We start from the raw sequence: 20,645 nt of genomic DNA on the forward strand, positions 1-20,645 counted from the left end.
TGAGAAAACCCGTAGCTATATTTTCCTCACCTGTTGGTTTAAAACATTTAAAATTGATCTTTGGATCAAGAATTAAGGCTTGTCAAAAACAGTTAACAGAGGACATGCTGTTGCAAATGCCCACATCTGCAGGCTTGGCCTGCTGAAAGATTGCACTAAAACATAAACATTAATATCTTCTGCTGGGAATGCACTGCTGCCAAAACTGCTTCCAATGCAACATCTCCCACTCATCTATTGTTCCCTGGTTAGACATTTCCTGGAGTGACTGGGGATTCATTGAATAATAATAATATGATTTTGGAATAACATATTCTCTAGAACTGGCTAACAAGCTACCAGTGTCTATGTTCAAGTGCATCATAATATAAAGGGCTGTCGAGCAGTGTCTCAGCAAGTCTCATCTCTGTCTTGGACCTAATTTGCCTTTATCTTATCTCGGGAATAGGTATATTCATTCCTAACCTCTCAAGACTTGGACTTAATCAACAGATTGAGGGCTTATGAATTGAGTCTTTTTGATGATCAATTAAGCTACACATAATTCTTCTTCTGACACTGTTGTTGCATCATGCTTTGTTGAGTATACAGGTTACACTGTGTACACTTTCCAAACACAAAATAAAAGTCATTGTAGCTCATAAATATAGCAATTTGTAACCATTTAGAAAGATTTGCACAAGTAACCAGTGGAGTAAGTCTGAAGAGCCTCTCTAGTGTTTTTGTCAGTGTGCAGGCCTTTTTCTTCATCCAAATGATTTGCAAAATCCATATTTTATGGTCCTGGTCTTGGACTGACAACCACTTGAACCTGGCTCATCAACTAGGGCAGGTCTTGGGTTTGTCTTGTCTCGACTGGGATGTTTTCATTACGACATTGCTGTCAAGGCTGTATTTAATAAGTATGCTTATTTTCTGTAACATATAGTAGTTTGGATCTTCTGAAACTCCAGTCTCAACATGATGTCAGATTAGGTGCCAATGCAGTGTATATGCACTGTATATGCACAGAATAAGAAATTCATTTTTTCTGATTAGTTGTTTTCATTAATTGGTCAGCAGAATGGTGTTGGCCAGACATGGTGTTAGATTGGTGGTGGGATATATCAAGCTATTTATCTCACTCCTACCACTTTGCTGTTTAAAAATTCATCTGCCAGGCATGTCCGGATCTTGCTCTTTATAGAGCGGGGTCATTGATCAGCGCAGGTCAGACAGCAGGGAGCCAATTAGGGCAACAGCCGCCACCTTGGTTGTTTTCCGCTGTTGGAATACACCTCAACGGTCTGGTCTGCAGACGGTAATAGGCCCCCGATTTCATCTGTCTGCTGTACTTTGAGCTGCTCATTGACAGAGAGCTAGCGGTCTGTTTGTATTTAGGAAGAAAGCTCATTAAGGACTTCTGAGGGCAACAGAGGATCAGGGCCAAGACAGGTGACTGCTTGATAAGACTGTTGTTGTTGCTGTTGTCAGTGTTGCTGCTGATCTTTGAATTCACTGAGGGGCATGGATGAGAAAGAAAGAAGACCTTTGGGAAAAAACAGGCTCTGATATTTTTGGTTCATTACCAAAGTCCAGAAAAGTTTACGAAGTCTAAAAGGAAGGACGTGTTTCTCTGGAACATGGAAGCCTTCATCCTCACCGAATTGGACTTTGTCAATCAGTGAGAAGGGGCAGAGGTTGGAAGGCTGTCTCTGTTGGCGTCTACACTCTCAACCTCCATGGTTCCTATTTCTAGTTAACAGATGTGCAACATATAACTCAGACACTTAGCACTAGCATTACCATAATGTTTTATGATGGAACTAATGAGGTTAAATCTGGGGCTAGTGTTTAAGTGTGGCGGCTCCAAAGCAAATGCTATAGCTTTATGGCTAGCTGTGCTAAAACCTGGTCTCTATGTCCCACTGCTGGCTCCCAGACTGGGACAATGATCTGCATCTGGGTCAAAAACCCATTACAGTCTTGCAGCTGCTGTGTGTGTATGTGTGTGCGTGCGTGTGTGTGTGTGTGTGTATAATGTAATGTATGTATGGTTGAGGGCCAGCCTTATCCCATAGAGACTTTCAAACACTTAAATTTACCCAAAGTTGTTAAACCGATGAAAGAGTGATAGCTTTCAAGGGCTTCCATCAAAAACTAGTCAAGGCTAGACCAAAGGGCCTTGATTTCAATCACAGATGCAGTACTTAAATCAGAATACGTCCTTATCACGGTCATGAGACGAGAAACAGGAGCAGACTCAGGGGCAAACTTTAGTTATAGAAGCAGTGAGGATATAAAATCATAAGCATCCATGGGTATTCATGATAGATAGGTCTACTATAACCTCATGTTTTTCTTCTGATATACTATTCAATAAGAATTGACTTGAATGTTTGACTGTAATGGTGCATCTCATAAAAAAGCTGCAGCTGTCTGTGTATGCTATACCTATAATGGTGAAACGTGGGCATATTAATGCGTGCCGTGTTGGAATACACTCTCAGTTCGGGGCTCTGTGGTGCTGTGTGCAGCCCAGTCTCCTGCTGCCGAGAGAGCTCTGTTAGTGGAGATATGAGTCGTGCCACAGGCTCCATGGTTAGGAGGTCCTGACAGGCTGCAGGCTTGGAGGCACACTATTACCTCCTGATTCATAGGTGTGGTAAGCGATGCCGACACAAACCTAGCCCCAGATGAAATAGAAATCAATCATTGCCCTTAACACAGGCACACACATGTGAGTGCACGCACGCACTCACACACACACACACACACACACACACGCAATTGTTTAGGAGTGCCCTTGAATGAGAACCCTGTTTGTTAAAGCAATAATAGAAAATAGAGTCAACCTTCAGGCTATAGTCGAATGGATAGAGGTTGGTGGTTCTAAACAGCAAGAAAATCACAGGGACAACAACGTCATGTCAAGGAACATCACAGTAGCGTATAGTGCAAGGTCAATAGAAATTCATCCCACAGAATTGTTACAATGCGGAGGATAGTAAGGCATTGTGTTTTTTTTTTTTTTTTATGTCAAACATTGGATATATTTTTTTCTCTGATGTCCAATTGCTTTAGGACCTGGTTTAGCCATTTGGAGGGCTGCTTGACGTGAATGCTCTACATGTATAATCATCCGTTAACAATCATGTGCATGTACAGTAGGCTGTTGTACAAAATGGTGGAAATTAGCCTCAGGTAATTGTGTCAGTGATGGCTGTTGTACGGTAAAGGCTGATGCCATTCAAGCATATTGGCTTTTTTCATTCCACCTACTTTCTGATAGGATAATATGAAACCCCCTCTGGACATAAATCTTAGGTTGCAGTCTGGGTTAGATCACATCTTGTTCATTTATGTAGAATGCTCTCATTAAAAACAGAGACGTGGAAACAAACAAACAAGAAACTTAACATGTTTCTGCAAAGAGTTAATCTGTGATTTCCATCCGCTGCTTCTAACACAGATTAATAGTCAAGATTATTTATTCCACATTCAATTAAAATTCTTCTCATGTCGGTAATCAAGTTGAAGGGCATTAGGCAGGTTTTTATAAATTGGCCAATTTGAAGTGGTTCTTTTCACGCCTGACTTCATTTGCATACAAAACAAGGAAGTTAGCCTGTGTGTATCACCATAGTAACAAGCCATGTTCAGAGTGGTCAAGAAATAAACACGTCAAGAATAAAATGCCGCTATTAGTGTATGTGCACGTGCGTGTTAGCACGTGCGAGCAAGTCTTGTGTGTGTGTGTGTAATGACTCCACATCCTTTTCCCCGCTTTTTCCCACAGTTATTTGTTAAAATTACCCTTCTCCATCAGCATTAAAGTAATTAGGTAGTCTCTTATTTGTTTTCATGGCCTGTGTTTCTGACTGTTAAATCTCTCTGGTGTCCGGTTGCCGTGGTGATTAAGGGAGCAATTATCTATGCTTGAAGCCAAACAAGGTAGAAGCAAGGATCAGCTGAAGAGGCGACAAGCTCTCTCTCTCTCTGGGCTGGTGGGCCTGATTGACAGCTGCTTGACTTTACCTTGTTTAAGGTGAATTATTAGGACAATCAATTACAATCAATTATTAGGACAACAAAGGTGATTGTTTGGTGTTCATTCTAATGCTCTGCTAAAGAAAAACATTGTACAGTAGCACCATTAATTCAAGGTTTGCAAGGTTAATAGACAATGTAAACAAAATAATAATAATAATTATATATTGATTAGATTACTTTTGAGGTTAGAAAGCACTGTCATGTCATTTGTTGCTCGGCCATATAATAAACCAAGTGAAACCTGTGGTTGGTAGTATTTGGTCTGTTCTCCTGTCTGTTCGAGCTCTTATAGCTTTCAGCCATCAGCTGCCAAACAACTGCGTACAGAAGGAACAGAGGCACCGTGGTACATCAGCTCGTTTCCTCTGCCCTTCAGCCAAGCTTTTTCCACCAGAAATGTTTTGATGGAAAACTTTCATTCGGGTCCTTCCATTATACGGCGTACATCTCAATATGCCTTCATTTAAGCCACTGGCCGTCTATTATCTGCCGACGTTAAGATGATAAAACTCAAAGAGGTTACCGGATGACAAGTGCTGACCTTTCAGTCTCCCACAATTCACTGCGTGGTCTATTTTTATCCCGGACCACTGGGGCTTGAAATCCTGTATCAATGGCCGAGGTGCAGTACAGCATTATGAATCGGCAGAACTGTACATTCAAGTTTTTTTTTTTTCTTTCATTCTCCCCCTAGTCGCGGGGAAGTAACACTAATGCGGATGTGTCTTTATTCGGCCCTCTTTTGTTTGAGGAGAGGGACATGAAAGAATGTACGTCTTAGACAGCATGCCCTGCCAGGCTTACATTATGCTTTTTCATATCACTGTCTTATTGTTTATTTCCGCCAGCCGAAGAGAGTAACGTCACTTACTGCCTTTCAAACAATCGGGATGAAAAGCGTACTTAAGAGTGCGGCCATTTTGAGGAATGAGTGCCTGTCCTGTTGTGGAGATGAGTATGTAGTCTGGCCACTTGCTTGCAGAGAGATGTAAACCTTTTGGCGTGTCTTCTTGTTTGCTGACATTGTGGATGCCACCTGTTTAGTTCAGTGTGCACAAATCATCTAGTCCTACTCAGGCCTGCAGCACTCAAAATAGGCCCATTATGGAGGGGCAGCACGGGGCTGATGTGATTCTGGAGATGGACGACCTTTTCGGTGACATTGATAGCTTTGACATCCTTGGTGAGACAACTCCTCACACCACGATGCCATATTTGCCAGACGTTGGATAGATCAGACTCAATGGGCTCTATTTTTGAGACGCCGCATGGCGGGGCTTTGCGCCGGGGAAGTGGCATTTTCGTCGATCACCCGTTTGGTATTTTGATGAACTTGACCGCGCCGAAGTGGGGGGAGAGGTACACTAGGGTGTCTGTCAGTAGCGATCAAGCAGCGCAGTGCAGTTTTGCTGTCAAGGATTACCTGGATTTGCGCTCGCGCCGCCTGCCTGCTCAGACCAGGTCAATGCAGAGGTGTCCTGTGCTATTTTTGTGGTTTTTCCAAGCGATGCGTGCATGAACAGATCCCATTCAAAAGCTTTTCATGGTTGATATGTTGGCCAATTTGACTTTGATGTAAATAAAAAAAAAGATAAAGATACAACATTTTTAATTCATTCTAACTATATACACACATGGCTGTTGTTGAATTATTGTCATCCAATATAGAACCTTCAGTATGCGCCATGATGCATGGAGTGAGGATTGTGGAGGATCGTGTCCTCTTTAAATGTCAGGGATTGGCTGGTGGACGCCCCCCTCCTGTAGCCAAACTGTCCCTGTGGTCCACCACCGGTTCTGTTGGGCTCTTTGCCTAATATCATTGAAACCGTTTCTTACATTGGGCAATGGTTCTCCTAGGACCAGAGCAACGGTCACCAAATGTGTTATCTCCTCCCAAGCTAATTTAACTTAAGGTATATTCACTCGTGGCGATTCTGCACCTCTCCGCACAAAGACATCAGTTTCCTCTTGGGAGAAGCTTTTGTGACGGATCCACACCAGACGGTTCTCTTCCATCACAAAACTTTCAGAGCGCTGTGTCGCAGAGCGCACTGCATTTAAAGGGAAGGAAAACAGGTGATTTGATTGGTCGTGACTGACACCAGCCCCTACTACACCTACTGATAATGTATTCCTCTTAACCCCACCCAGTTTCCAACTGCACTGCAGGTGCACTGCGCACGTGTGGCCATGGAAATACATACATGAGTCGTCACACCCTGTGCACCCTGCACCATACGCCATTGACTGCACTTTGCACCATTCGCTGTTGATTAAAATCCAAATTTTTTGGTGTATCTGTCATTGTTAATTAATTACACTGTCTAAACCTGAAACACTGAGCAAGAACCTCAGCTACATAAAGACTATTACCTAGCTGTAACCCAGCATATCAGCAACATTTCTCCAGGTTTGTCACCAGGACCAGGCTATATTGTTTTTATGGCTCATTTGATCACAGCAGGCCACTCTACCATACATGCAGATTTACTATGCTGCTACCCAATATATATAAATCACATTGGTTGAGTTGCCATAGAATAATTGTGTTGATAGTAGTGACATGTATGGGTACCATCCTGAGCAGATTACGGTCCAGGCTGTACCTGTGTAATCCCTAAATCAAACACATGGCAGCCTACGTAAGCCCTTAACCTCAGGACCAATAGGCTTTAGGCCCGTAGAGTCCTATCATCTCATATCAGAATGCTCTTCTTTATTGTAGGAAACCAACCTATTGGTATCTAACAGCTGGCCTTTTATTGGAGTATTTATCTATTTGAGTGTTGACTGTGTGTTTCACTTCCATACATTACGGGACGCAAGTAGTTAGTGTCAGTGTTACAGATACAGATTCAATAATAATAACAGTGTTACAGCAGCTGAATATTGGCTGTGTGGGGATTTATGTGTAGCGGAGGTGCATCTTTCTAGCCATATTTCACGTCCTATGGCCTGATAGTAATTAGTCTATACCATTTGACCCCCCTTAGTGCTATGGTTCAGTAGGCATGACCTATAGACAGGAATAACTGCTTTTCTCCACATGGTGCTGTGGGATTCAGCCTTGCGCGCACGTGCGTGCGTGCGTGCGTGTGTGTGTGTGTGTGTGTTGGTCTCAGTCCCTGAAGAGGCTCCCCATTCTTCTCCGCTCTTCCTTTTGCTATGACCCAGTGTAGGCCTGTAACCCAGGGACATTGGGTAACTGTACCGGCATTAAAATAGCAAACAGGGGGAACAGAGCGTGTTATGAGATTCACTAGTTTCACGTCTCCCTGGGTGAGGCTATAAATAGCCGCTCACACTGGAATAGAGTTTTCCCCAGTGATGCGGACGAAAGCCGGAGGAACAGCTGCGCTAAAGCCAAGTCCTGTTAGATCAGCACAGTCACATGGGCATGTCTCTCTCTCTCTCTCTCCTTTCTTTCTCTCTCTCTGTGTCTGCCTACTTGTCTCTCTGTCTCTTGTCCCTCAATCTCACTTTTCATTTCTCCCTCTCTCCTCTTCTCTATCTGTCTGTCTTTCACCCGCTTGTTTATCTCGCTATCTTGCGGTATCTTTCTCTCTCTGCCGCTCTCCCCCCCCCCCCCCCCCCCTCTGTCTGTCTGTCCTGTGTTTCTCAGTCTCCCGTCGCTCTCCATGTCTTTCAGTATCTGTGTCTCTCCGTCATTATCTCTATCTCCCCCTCACTTTATCGTTCTGTCACTCTATCTTTTTGCCTCCTTCTGACTCATTGTCTAACTGATTCTCTGGCTCTGTGTCATTCTTTTTCTCTCATCGCCTCTGTCTCTTTGTCCTTGTCCTGTGGATTTCTCACTGTCAGCCCCTCTCTTTGTCTCCCTTTCTGTGTCATCTTTTATCTGTCTCTCTCCCTCTTTCTGCCTTAGCATAATTCATTATTACCAGGCCTCCCATGTGTACTTTGTTAATTGGTACAATCCTAATATTAACTGTGTAGTAGGAAGTAGGAAGTAGGAGGATGAATTACATCCGTTTTTCTTTTAGAAATGTTAACAGGAATTATATCAATATTTTGAAATTAAGGTTTATAAGCAGTATAAAGTGTCTGTATTTGCTAGCTGCTCTAAGTGCTGTAAATGAGTAGACACTGAGAGCTGAAATCTGTTCAAACCTTTATGGCATTTCTGACTTCAACAGCTTTTACATTTTTATTAAAAAATTTCCACTGCTTTCTTGGGAGCATTTTTTCCCTCTGAGTTCTGGTATGAACACATTTGCCCGGCTCCTGCTGCTCCCTCTCTGCCCCTCTCTCTCTGTCTGTCTCTCTCTCTCTGTCTCTCTCTCAGTTTGACATCACAGGTGTGTATATATAGCCGGCAGATGGATTCTCCCATGGCAGGCTGCTTCACTGCTTCTCCCCCCTTGGCTCAGGCCTACCGCCGGCCACTCAAATGAAGTAGAAACAATCTCTTGTTTACATTGTCTTTTCCGATCTGTTCAACCATCAGTTTGAGACTGCATCCATTATTCATGTGTTCCCCTCCACCACACACGCTCGCATGCACACACACCCACACATTATTGCTGCTGAAGGTGTTTTTTCTAGCCTCCATGTTGAGGTGTAGTGGTTATACCAATGAGGCTTGCTGTTCCCGGTTGAATTCTCTAGCTGTGGCGGTACATATTGAAAAAAAGATACAAAATTTAAAAAAAAACATCTTCCATTTTACCTTGAAATCCTTGTTGAAATTGGGCTTGAAATTGAGATGAATGCACATTTCACATGTAACCACACTGTGATTCGTCTCATAAGAACTACCTCATGATTACGTAGTCGTTTGGTGTTTCCGTGATGCGATATGACATTAGGAACTTGTCAGTCAGTTAGCAGCATGTCAGTATTTAACACAATATTGCTGCGACAAGAATAATGTCTGAAGGCATTTGCGCGGCGCTTGAAAACAGATCTGAAGGAAACAGTAGCAAGTCTAGCTAGAAACGGGTCACCCTGTCTCACTGCCAGACGTGACTTACGTGACATACTATAGTTGTAGTGCGTTAATACTGTGTCGATGTGTGTGCAGTGTGAGCTTGCGGGGGCCTTCTGGCTAAGATTTATCTGCTGGGCACAGACCAGCACATACGACCCCACCACAACATGCCTGGAGCGCCTTCAGGCAGGCACGAAGCCAATCAGAGCGAAACCTTAGACATCTTTGTGCATAGTGACCAGCATGTATGCACGCTCACACACACACATACACACTTGTGCAGTATTTGCACCATGTGACAGGAGAGAAGCATCCTGGCTATGTCGTCCAGTGCTGTAGGAGTATGGAGGAGAAGGGACGGGTGGCTGGGAGTTTAAGAGAAGACAGAGGGAGCGGCGGATGGACAAACACACAGTCTGCACACTCAAATAGACACACATATTCAAATATTTACAGCATACTTACAGCTTATCCTCCAGCTTCCAGCATTACATTAATGGACTGACTGTCAGTAATAACCAAATTTCCATTTAATGTAACATTTCAATTAAAAAAATGAATGAAAAATGAATATGCTTTTGAGTCTTAAATGGCATTTATAATAGATAATTTTATGGAGATATTGTTATTATGCCAGTCACAAAAGTTTGTGGGTCCCCTAACACTAAGCTATATAATGAGTAACAATATATGAGTAATAATAAGTAACTGAATTATCCGCTGCAGTATTGAGAGGCCCAACGGCAGGAGCAGATAATGATCTTATGACTAAGTCAGGCTTTTTAGGGCCAGTTTATTGGCATTGTTATAAGGGTAGAATCAAATTAGGAAAATGGCAGCTGTGTCCATGCCATATCATTATGAAATGTAATCCAATTTGACCAGACAATCCTCTTGAAACGGACAGAGCACTCTCTCGGGCTCATCTGTAATGTCACTGCTCTTTAGCCCGGCAGAAATACTCATGCTGCGGTCGAGCTGTTGTTGCCTCGCGCTCAGGCACATATTGGTCACCCTAGTGGTTTTGTTTGGCCTGTGGCTGCATCTCTCTGTTGCTCCATACAGTTCCTGGAATGAGATGTGCTACCGAGTGTCAGTTGTAAAAACAAAAACAAACCCCAACGTAACCACAATGTTCTATTCTGTTCTTTACATCATCGTTTTTGGATGTCATGAGGTCATCAAAACAAGCTGTAGCAGCCTAACCTGTACTGGGCACTCAATGTCACTCGGTTGACATTGCGCATAATCTACTTTGATGGCAACTTGTCGGATGTCTAAAGGGGCCGTGCAGAGGGACATTGTAAAATATAAAGTACTGCATGTGTACCCTGGGGTAATACGAGCCTGCCTCCTTGGAAGGGAGCAATGGTCGCCATCAAGAGGGCTGAAAGTTATTGGAATTCCAGGGATTCTCTGCGGACGCCATTTGCTGGGCCTAACCCATGGTTTTACGAGGCTGCGGGTGACACACACTAACCTTTACTCTACCTCTTTGTGTGTGTACATGTGTGTGTGTATGTGTGCATGTGTGTGAGTGTTTCTGGTATATCCAATAGCAGGATTTTCTTGCCCCAAGGACTATTTCACCAAGTTTCCTTTAAGAAAACGTAGAGAAATCTACTCATTCCCCTTTCTGCCAGAAGGCCGGGGAGGCTGAGTGCTTGCTTGTGTCAAATCAGGAGTGAGTGAATGGCTGGAGAGGAACAGCTGCATGCAGCGGCTCTGCCAAGCAAAGCATGTCAATGAATAGCCATGCAACTCTGCTCACTCAGTCAGACGCAGGATGGATGGTTGAAAGGCCTGCATGAGAACATCAGTCTCACCACGCTCTACCCCGAGGAACAATGAGCTTACAGGCCCGTTATGTGCAAACGGCAACAGAGCGACTGCACATACGTTCTTTCGTTCTGTCACACATATGCACACACACACACATTCAACATATGGCAGATGGATGCCTTCATGGCGTGATGGCTGTGGTGAAATTCTGTTTCTTTCCCCTCAGAGATAGTAGCGAGTCACATGAATGTGGACATGCACGTGCTCAGGAACACACAGAACAAAACTTCATGCTCTTTCTGCTTCCAGTCATCCACCTAACAGGATATTGTCTGTCTATCTCGCAGTTCTCACTGTTAAATACCATACTATATACCGGCCAGAGTGTGTGAATTTATACTCTGCCCTGTTGATTCTCTTTCTCTCCGAGCATGCTACTGTTTTTGTTTGTATGTTCTCCATTTCCTAAGCCAAACTCTCTATGTGTTTTTTTCCTCCAGGAGGCTCAGAAGGTGATCAACCCCGTCATCACTCAGGCAGCAGACGGGACAACTAAGAATCCTGATGAGAAGGAGGAGGTCCCAGCCAGCGAGGTGGGATGGATGACCTCCGTCAAAGATTGGGCCGGGGTCATGATCTCCGCTCAGACACTCACCGGCAGAGTTCTGGTGAGTATTCACTTTAGAGGATGTAATTATCTCAAATCCCATGTGTTGACAGTAATTATTTGCCCAGCCCGTAATCAGTTAAGTGCAATACTGTGGTGTACCCCGAGCCAAGTTGGCTGCAACTGGGTTTCACGCCAAAGTTGACACTTAAAATATGTTGACACTTAAAATGTGTTGACAGTAATCCGATGTCATGCACACATTTATTCACCTGTATTATACAGGTCCTGTTGGAGACATAGGCCAGTGTAACTGCATGTCACACATGACTCATCTAGAATAGTACGATGTCCAGTCCTTGCTGAATCTCTTAGAGTTGTGTGGCCAATCTCAGGCTATTTGGCTGGCACCGTCCAGCTTCTCTCTGCTGCAATGCACTCAGTGCGGCACGCTGTAACTCACTCTGCTGTAGCCCTGCCAGCTGAAGTGACTAGTGTGTGCGTATTTATGTGTGTGTGTGTGTGTGTATGTGTGTGTGCAGCATGCAGGTGCCTGTGTGTATGTGAGGGTGAGATTTATTTGTCAAGTACGAGAGGCAAGCATATGCGGTGTTTGTGCAGTAGGTAAGAGGTTGTCACTGTGGCTTTTCTCTTGCTATGAGTTAAAGCCTCTCTCCCCTGCTGACCCTCCTTCCTCCAGCTCTACCCCCTCCTCACCCCCCACCCTCCACCCCACCCACTCTTTCTTGCACACTGAGCCAAATCCTGATCCAGCTGGACTGCTCTCATTGACAGCGTTTACATGGACTTGAGTATCCCGGTTATGAGGCTTATCCCGGTTTTGATCATATTCGGGATATGGCGTTTACATGGAACACAGAGAAATCTGGTTATTCATATCCCCGTATACATGATAAATACTAGTATTCCGGTTACTGATTACTGCATGCTATTTGCGCAGGCGCCTGTGACGTTTACAACACAAACCGGCAATTTTGAAATCGTTAATCTGATATTCCTCTGTAACTGTTAACCTTAAATTAATTTGACTGTTTTGTTTTGATGTTTGGCCATGTAGTAATGTTTCTTTAGTATTTTCCACCGTGAGCTGACTTGCTCCACTGTACGTGTTGGGAAACCGGCGTCTTGTAGTCTGTATACTACAGACTTGAATAGGTCAGCATTTCGATGCTTTCTCCCATCTAAACTGCCAAGTATATTTAATTCTTTCATCACCGAAAGACAAAGCTCCGTTTCCTCATCGCTCCAGAAGTGAGACGCTCTCGTTGCCGCCATTGTTTGTGTTTTTCTGTTACGTCACTTGGCTGAAGCCGCGCCTGCGCGGGTAGTCTGCAGCGGTCAGAAACCGGGATAAGATGTATACATGCAACAGTATCCCGGTTTCTTTCTTTCTTTCGGAGTACTCCAGCTAGCATAATCGGGTTTCTCAAAACCGGGATAAGGGCTTATCCAGGTTTCTGAAATCGGGATATGATGTTTACATGCGCAAACACAAAAACGGGATACTTCAAAAACCCGATCATAACCGGGATACTCAAGTCCATGTAAACGCAGTCATTCATATATATGACGCTGTGCTGCCATTCAGCCCGTTCCCCCTTTGGTTGAGTTTATTTTTTCTAACACATTAACAATTTACTCTACCTGCTGATATCAGCGTATAATTGCCATGACGTCAATTATGCATTAACGGGTTGACATATTATGTATGTGCATATTTCTCTTTATTCCTAAGAGACTTTACTCTAGAGCCAAGCCCTGCAGCTCATTTTAAACAATGTAAATGCCCAACAAAAAAATAGAAAAAAGTATCACCATGAAACTTAAAACACAACTAGATAATTTATTCATTTAAAAGGTACCATTTTCTTACAGCGATTCCCTGTTCACAAGTCCCTACTCTAGAGTCTGAGTTTAGCCTTAAGTTATTTGAGGTCCAAGTCCAATTTTGCAACTCAAGCACAGCAAGAGTGTGAGTTGCAAACTTGAATCCCCATTTCTGAGACATCCTGAGCAGGAAAACTTTAGAACTTTAGTAGAGGCTACATGGATTCCAGTAAACAAAACCTTACACCTAAAACATTTTATACATTATGTGAAGTGCCAGGCTGAGATCTGCTGGGTTTTATTATGCTGGATGGGCAGCGTATAAATTCGATTTTCCTCTCAGTTTGCCATTTCAGAGGCCATGCAGGCCATCATCATAACAAGAGAATTAGCAGCTGTCTACTGACCAGTACTGGATGGCTTCAGGGGTGGAACTACATGTCCCAATAGCAGCTTGGACTGTTCAATAAGAGGGCTGCACAAACATACTCAGCATTAACTTGTAATTACATTTGAAATCTTTGATTCTCTCAACTGCACCACCTTATAACAATGTATTTTCAAAATAACTGCCTTCCCATCACCAGGGTTTCTCATTTGCTCCTCCTCTCAGTTTAGCAAGATGTCTGCCGCTCAGCTCCACTCAGAGGCGGACAGTTAGCTGTGAGCAGCATGCTGCCCATTGCTGCTTTCCTCATTCTATTGGCTGCTGGGATTATGACAAGACTTTACACTGTCAGATTAGGACGGGGGCCATTCATGTAAACCCCTCCTTTCCATGCTGAACAATATGCACTAGAACAAAATTGCCCCAGCAACAGCATTCCTGTGGTGTCTTTCAGTTTTGTGATTTCCTTCAAAGAGAGGAAGGGAGAGAAAGTCGGGCTTATTTTTGCTTATGTTGTGGGTCTCTGCATCACCTCTCTTGAACAGCAGCCCTTCCCTTTGAAAACAGCCTGTAGCTGTTGATGTTAAGCCATTCATCTATAGTGCAGCGACATGGAGTATTGCCCAGCAGCACCCAAGGGGGGTATGGTTGGGGTGAGGTGGTGCGTGGAGCTTGCATATAGTACATATTTATTACAGATTTACTAGCATTTGCGTTTATGTGCTTGGGTGTGTGTGTGAACTTTGTAGCTGGAAATTTGAAAACTTTCTTTTCCATCTATTGTTTGTTTCATCTGTTGTCTAACTATCTTTTTACATCTTAATTTGCATCAGAATATTAATATGTCTGTTTCGCACAGACATCTAGTGTGCGTCTGGGGACTGGATGAAGCGGGCGGTGGGAGTAAAGAGAGAAATGGATCCAAACTAAAATACTAACGCTGTCATTGTTAATGTTTGCTGGAATGTGACAGTTTCTTCACGCCTGGTGAGAATAGCTGGGAGTTGAGCAGGATTCAGCCCTTTCATGGTGAAGGAGATGAAGCATCCTGAAGGGAGCTGTCAATTTACTAAATGAGCCTCTCTTTCATCACTTCCCCACTCTCTCAGCTCCGCTGGCATGGACACAGTTCCCTCTCGCTTTCATCTTCTGCCTCGACCGTGAATGCTCCCAATCTGCTCTGTGTGTATGTAAGTGTGAGAAAAAGAGAGGGAGAGACAGAGAGAAAAAGAGAGAAATATTGAGACAGGCACACAGAAAGAGAGAGACAGGCAGATGGAGAATGAAGTAGAGAATGATGGTGAGAGTCAGTGAGAAATTTTCCTGGTTGGTTTCTCTCTGACATGGAGTTGAAATGAGGCACCGGTTGCTTTAAAGAGGTTTCTAGGCACAGCGATATCTCGGTATATCACCTACTGTGATTTGTGCTACTTCTGCTGGGGTTGATAATTCTGCCCAGCAGGCTGTGTTTGCTTACTTGCTAGGTCTAATGATATGCACCACAATATGTGATGATGAGCGCTCTGTGTAGGTGAATGAGTATCTCTTCATGTGGGTGGAATGTGTACATTTGTGAATGTATGCACACAACGTATGCTGGCATGTCTCCATATATACATGTATACGATTGTGTATGTGCTTGTGTATCTGTGTAAGTATGCCTGTGTGTGTGTGTGTGTGTGTGTGTGTGTGTGTGTGTGTGTGCGTGTGTGTGTGTGGGTGGGTGATTTTGTGGGACTCTTGCCCTCCCATCAGCGCTTCACTGCAGATCAAAATTGCGATGAGCATCCGTGTACACAGAACCTGGCTGGTAACCATAGCAACTGCCGCGTAGCGGTGCTCAGTCATCTGACATGGGGGGGTGTCCGCCTGGGCAGAGCAGCAGAAATAACACACACACGCACACACACACACAGACACACACAGGTGGGATTAAAGCTTGATGGAGGCTCCGCTCTATCCAGGTGGAAGAGGGAAAGCCAGGCAGATTGAGACAGATAGCCTTTGGTAGGCAGAAAGGCAGAGCCCTCCATCCCTGTTCATTTGTTTGCCTTGATGACTTTGCTGCTAGTGAAAGATCAAGTATACCCCCAGGCTTATTGAATTACCAGACAAATCTAAATCCACCCGTGGCAGCAGCTTGGCCCAGGAGTCCCTCATATTGTTTCCCCATGCGGGCCGAATTACCGGCGTGAGAAGAACAAGGCCTGTTGTGTTTGTTATTGAGGCCTAATGTGACTGTGCCAAACTGCTGCTCGACTCTGATGGGACGAAATGAACACATATCCATCCTCGCTGCATAACCATTTAAACCAGAGATGTGCTGCATGAGAAACGGCTCATTCTGCTCATCAGTGGCCTATTTAGAAAGAGCTGCTATCCTAAGCCATAGGCAGGGAGAGTAGAAAGCTATTACAGCTCATGTCATTTCTCAGCCCATGTAATAACAGTCAACAAAGAGCAGCAGGTGCACACAGCATTTGTGTGTATGTGCGCATGCATGTGTGTGTGAGCGGATGTGTACATTTTTGTGTGCACGCGCCTTATATATGTGACTTTGCGAGAAAGGGGTGCCGATAATACATTGTTTCCTCAGACTGGTCGTTCATCAAAGTTGTTTGTCCTTGTGTGATCATAGCCTCTCCTGTAACCTACACAAATCTCCCCTTCCCTCCCCCCCCCCCAACACTCACACTGCCATATATCCAATTTCGATTAGGGTCAGTGTCACCTTGTGTGCCTTATAAAAGCCAGGGAGGAATGATTGATACCAGTGTCGCTCCTCTATATGGGTCTTTAGCTTTTTGTATCGGCCATCACCTTTACAATAAAGCCTAATCAAATATTTAGTTCCCCATTCACACACGACCTGCCTCCGGTGTAGCTTTTACTCGACACCAAACTCAGGGTGAAAGGGAGAAGCGGTAGGGACAATAAACTTAAACATAATCGAGCTTGACCTCTGCTAGAAATGCAATCATCAATAATAGAGGAGAAGAAAAAAGCTACCTGAATTATCCAATAATAGCCAATTACAAATATTTGAAAGCGGCCTTGAAAGAGTTCTCCAGCGTCTGATAGATGGGCGGATGGGACGTCTGTGCGCAGACGGGCCTGGAAGCGGACTCGAGCGGAGCAGGAAGTGAAGTGTGACTAAGCGCCAGCTGCAGCTTAAGGAGGAAGTGTCTCTCTGAGCCCCACGAGACAGCTGTCCACACAAAGGCGCTGCGTGTGGAACATAGGTGAAAGGCAGCGTCCGTAAAAAGCACCTCTGGTCTGGCAGTGGATGGCTCATCGGACTCTTGACAACCGTATCACCCCAGACGCTTTGTAGAAAGACCTCATTAAGCACTCAAGGGCACAGCGTCCCGGGAAGTGAGTAGTTGGACAGCTGGAAATATGCGAGTTGTTGTGCTGCATTACTACGGCATCTCATCTATAAGTGACTCTTGCATTAACGCTACGGAAACAATGTATTTAATCCCATAATGCCCAACAAAAATGGCAAGGATTACAACCACTGAATGTAGATTTTCCCCGATCTCGCAGTGCAGTGGATTGCACGGCACGGTGGGTCCAGAAATAGGTCAGCCCTGCCTGCCATCTTTCTTAATGGGATCTTGGGTGGGAACCAGGGACCATCTGTTCACATGGCCTGCTCCCTACCCTATGGTCATCCCTCTGCCCACCCATCCACCCACGCACTGCATGGCACTCTGCATATTGACCCCTATCATCTGCCAATATAACACGTCTGTCTCTGTCTCTGCAGCAGAGTGACCGCACATACAAACACACACATAACAATAACAATCAATCCAGCGCGTTCGTATTTCCATAGCAGACTTTGAATTGGAGACTTTGAGAGGCACCACGCCCATCTCTCTCTCCCTCCCTCTCTCTCCCTCTCTACCTCTGCCTCTGATTGCCCCTCTCCGTCTCATTCTCTCTGTTCCCCTCTCTCTCTCTCTGGCTTATGTGTCAAAACAGTTGCTTACGGTGTGCGTCTTGGCAGGAGACGAGGTGAGATTGTGCGAAGTGTGTGAGGACACTGCGGGGAGGATCCATTGTGTTTCCCTGTGTCCTCAGATGTCCCGTGGTGGAGAAAATAAGTGTGAATGTGTTCTCTCACACTCACCATGAATGCCTTCCTGCCTGCACAGAGAACAGCTGTCCTTCACAGTGTTCTACTTTTCAGACGGCGTGTTTGTTATGAGTGGGTAGCGGGTTTTGTAATGTGCGTGTGTGAGTTGAGAATGTGTATGCGCCTGTATGTGCTGTATGAGTATATGTTTGTTTTTGTTTGTGTGTACATGCATATTTTTTTGTACTGACAGGCCTTTGGGCTTGCATAAGCGTATATTTGCGGTATTCACAGCAGCCGTCGGGTACTGGCAGAGTCTGCGATATTGCATCCCTGAGTATGCCCACGAACGTATGTGTATGCGAGCGATGTGTGTGCATGCGGATGTGTTCCCACTGCTGCATGGGTGGATGTGTACTTGCGTGTGTGTGCATGTGTGTAGTGTTTGGGCTGGCTAATTGCGCTTTCCCGTGGAGTGTGTGGAACTAATTTTACTGCTGTCAGTAAACTCATCAGCATGGATACAGCTGTCAACACAGCACAATCTCCTGCAGGATCACCCTCCACCGAGGCAGTAGTATCATCCCAAAGCATAAAACTAACAGGCAGCATATGTCTCTTCTTATGCATCCGGTGAGATATGGCATTTCATTCAATATATCGCCTCTAGTTGCAAGAGCGAGGCCCTGTACAACAATCTGTTTTATCCATCCAAGGGGAGCAATATGTATCGCTGCTATAAAGGCTTTATGTGGAATCTGTACAACAATCACACAAACACCCACATACACAAACAGGCACATATGCAAGCATACACTAGACACATAGAAATACATGTGTACGGCAACACACATACACACACACACACACACACACACACACACACACACACACACACACACACACAATCCCCACGGTGTCTGTCCAAAGTTGATATGAGAAATAAAGTCAATAGCCACAGAGACCATCTCTCCAGGAAACGTCAAACACGCTCCACAACCCAATTTCTCTGTAAATTAGATCCTAAATTAATAGCGGCGGACAGGGACGAATCCATCAATTTTTCACCTCTCTGTTCAACATCCAGTGACATGATACTTTACTCAGGCACTGTGTTCCTCCATAATGAAACTCAATTTCTAAGCCAGTTGGCTCCTATTCCCTTTACCCAAACTCGGTGCCCTCTGAAGCCTCCAGGCTGTCTCATTGTCTCCCTCCTTCCACCCAGTTCCTGAGTTTAGCTAGCTGTACAGCTTATTCATTTGTCATTTGCCATAATTTATCAGTTCAGTCGATGGCAATCCAATTGGCATTGACTTAAGCCCTCTGAAGGGTGATGAATGGCTGTTTATGCTGGAGGGACCACAGGGGACAGGCACTGCAGAGAGAGAGAGAGAGGGAGAGAGAGAGAGAGAGAGAGAGTGAATGGGTGTGGTGCCAGCCAAAGTCCCTTGTACACATTACAATAGGAATATAATATAAATCCAGAGCTACTGGGCACTGTGGATAAATGAATGAGGAAACTGCTTTGTAGAGAGTATAGATTCTGTCATTCAAAATATTGAATTGAAATATTAGATTAGACAACTGAATGGATTCCTCAGTAGACAGATCTGGGATTGGTTAGTCACAGGGTTGGTTGGACTCAAGCTAGGAAGTCATGGCTGTGGCCCTTCCATACTGCAAATCAGCCTTCCTAGGCAGTTATGTACTGTAAATGTACAATTATTGCTTTCAGTGTTGACTTTAATTTTTCTTCAGTTTAGCTTTGTTTTGTTTTAGTTTAATGATGGTCAGAGCAAAGCAGAATAACATCTGAAGCTGTAGCTTTAGCTCTGTATGTGTTCAATGTTAAAGAAAGCAAGGCACAAGTACACACTGTCAGAGAATTACTTTAGATTACTTTATTATTTTCTCTACTATTTTCTACAGCATGTATTAATGTGTTGGAAGGAGAGATCATGCTTCATATTTTTTGGATTTCAGTTATTTTTAGAGATAGATAGTATGTTATGTTAACTAGTTTTGTTAAGTTTATGTTATGTCAGTTTTTCCAGTAGCTTCATTTTTTTTAGTTTGATTTAGTTTGCCTGGTTTTAGTTTTAGATTGTTACATTTCACTGGGATTTACGCATACAGTAAAATGTATTTTCATAGTATGGCCACAGGTCTGTTGTGTGAAGTCAGCCTTGCTGGCTCCGTTTTTCTGGGCTGCCGCCACATAAGAAATATAAGTCGTCTGCTGAGCGGTGGTGGAGCGTAGCGAGAGGAGGAGGGGAGGAGAGGAAAAGCAGGGTGTCATAGGAGGAAAGAAAAGCAACAGGGAGTCCTGCCATCATGCTGCATCGTTTCAGCTGGTATAAATTCACACACTGCTTTCTCACTCAGCAAGCAGACATAGTGCTGTATATCTGAGCATGCATACTTAAGCAGAAGCTGCAGCCCACTGTATTATGTTATCCTGAAAACACTCCATTTCAAATTCTGTCAAGTAAGAGCAGGAGAGGGGCCAGGAACTAGAGTTACAGCTAGAGTTCTTTAACTGTAAGATAAACCACAAGAGAACGATCCAGACAATTGTATTTGAAATATACACCGGGGCTGAAAAAAAAATGTTAGTATCACTTAATGGATAACTCCATTCACTGTATGTTGTGTACTTGTAGTTGTGATTGTCCCTGTATTTTTTTTCCTTTGTTATCATCCAATACATTAGCATCCCACAGGGTTCAATTTGCAGCACACCAGGCAAAGTTTTACAACTTTGAAATAGTAGTCCTCAATTTGGTCTCAATTTGTCCTCATGAATGATTTTCCCTGCAGCCCCCTTTAGGGCCTGTCATAATTCTGAGTCGTTCTGTGGGATGACTCACCATCCCTCGTTCTTTCTCTCCCCTATCTATTAACCCGCCCATTTGCCACCTGGAGTTTTATTACAAAAGAGTCAACG

The 20,645-nt window shown here is 44.2% G+C and overlaps 1 protein-coding gene across 2 annotated transcripts in view; it reads left to right on the top strand.

The window, feature by feature from the left end:
- The window catches only part of kcnma1a (potassium large conductance calcium-activated channel, subfamily M, alpha member 1a), a 138,034-nt gene that overhangs the window by 23,406 nt on the left and 93,983 nt on the right, over positions 1-20,645 (top strand). For both annotated transcript variants that reach the window (XM_078288582.1, XM_078288583.1), the window contains exon 2: positions 11,269-11,436. In XM_078288582.1, the coding sequence (XP_078144708.1) occupies positions 11,269-11,436 (168 nt within the window). The remainder of the gene's footprint in view (positions 1-11,268; positions 11,437-20,645) is intronic.

Source organism: Centroberyx gerrardi, chromosome 15 (assembly GCF_048128805.1).
Source record: "Centroberyx gerrardi isolate f3 chromosome 15, fCenGer3.hap1.cur.20231027, whole genome shotgun sequence".
Taxonomy (NCBI): Eukaryota; Metazoa; Chordata; class Actinopteri; order Beryciformes; family Berycidae; genus Centroberyx; species Centroberyx gerrardi.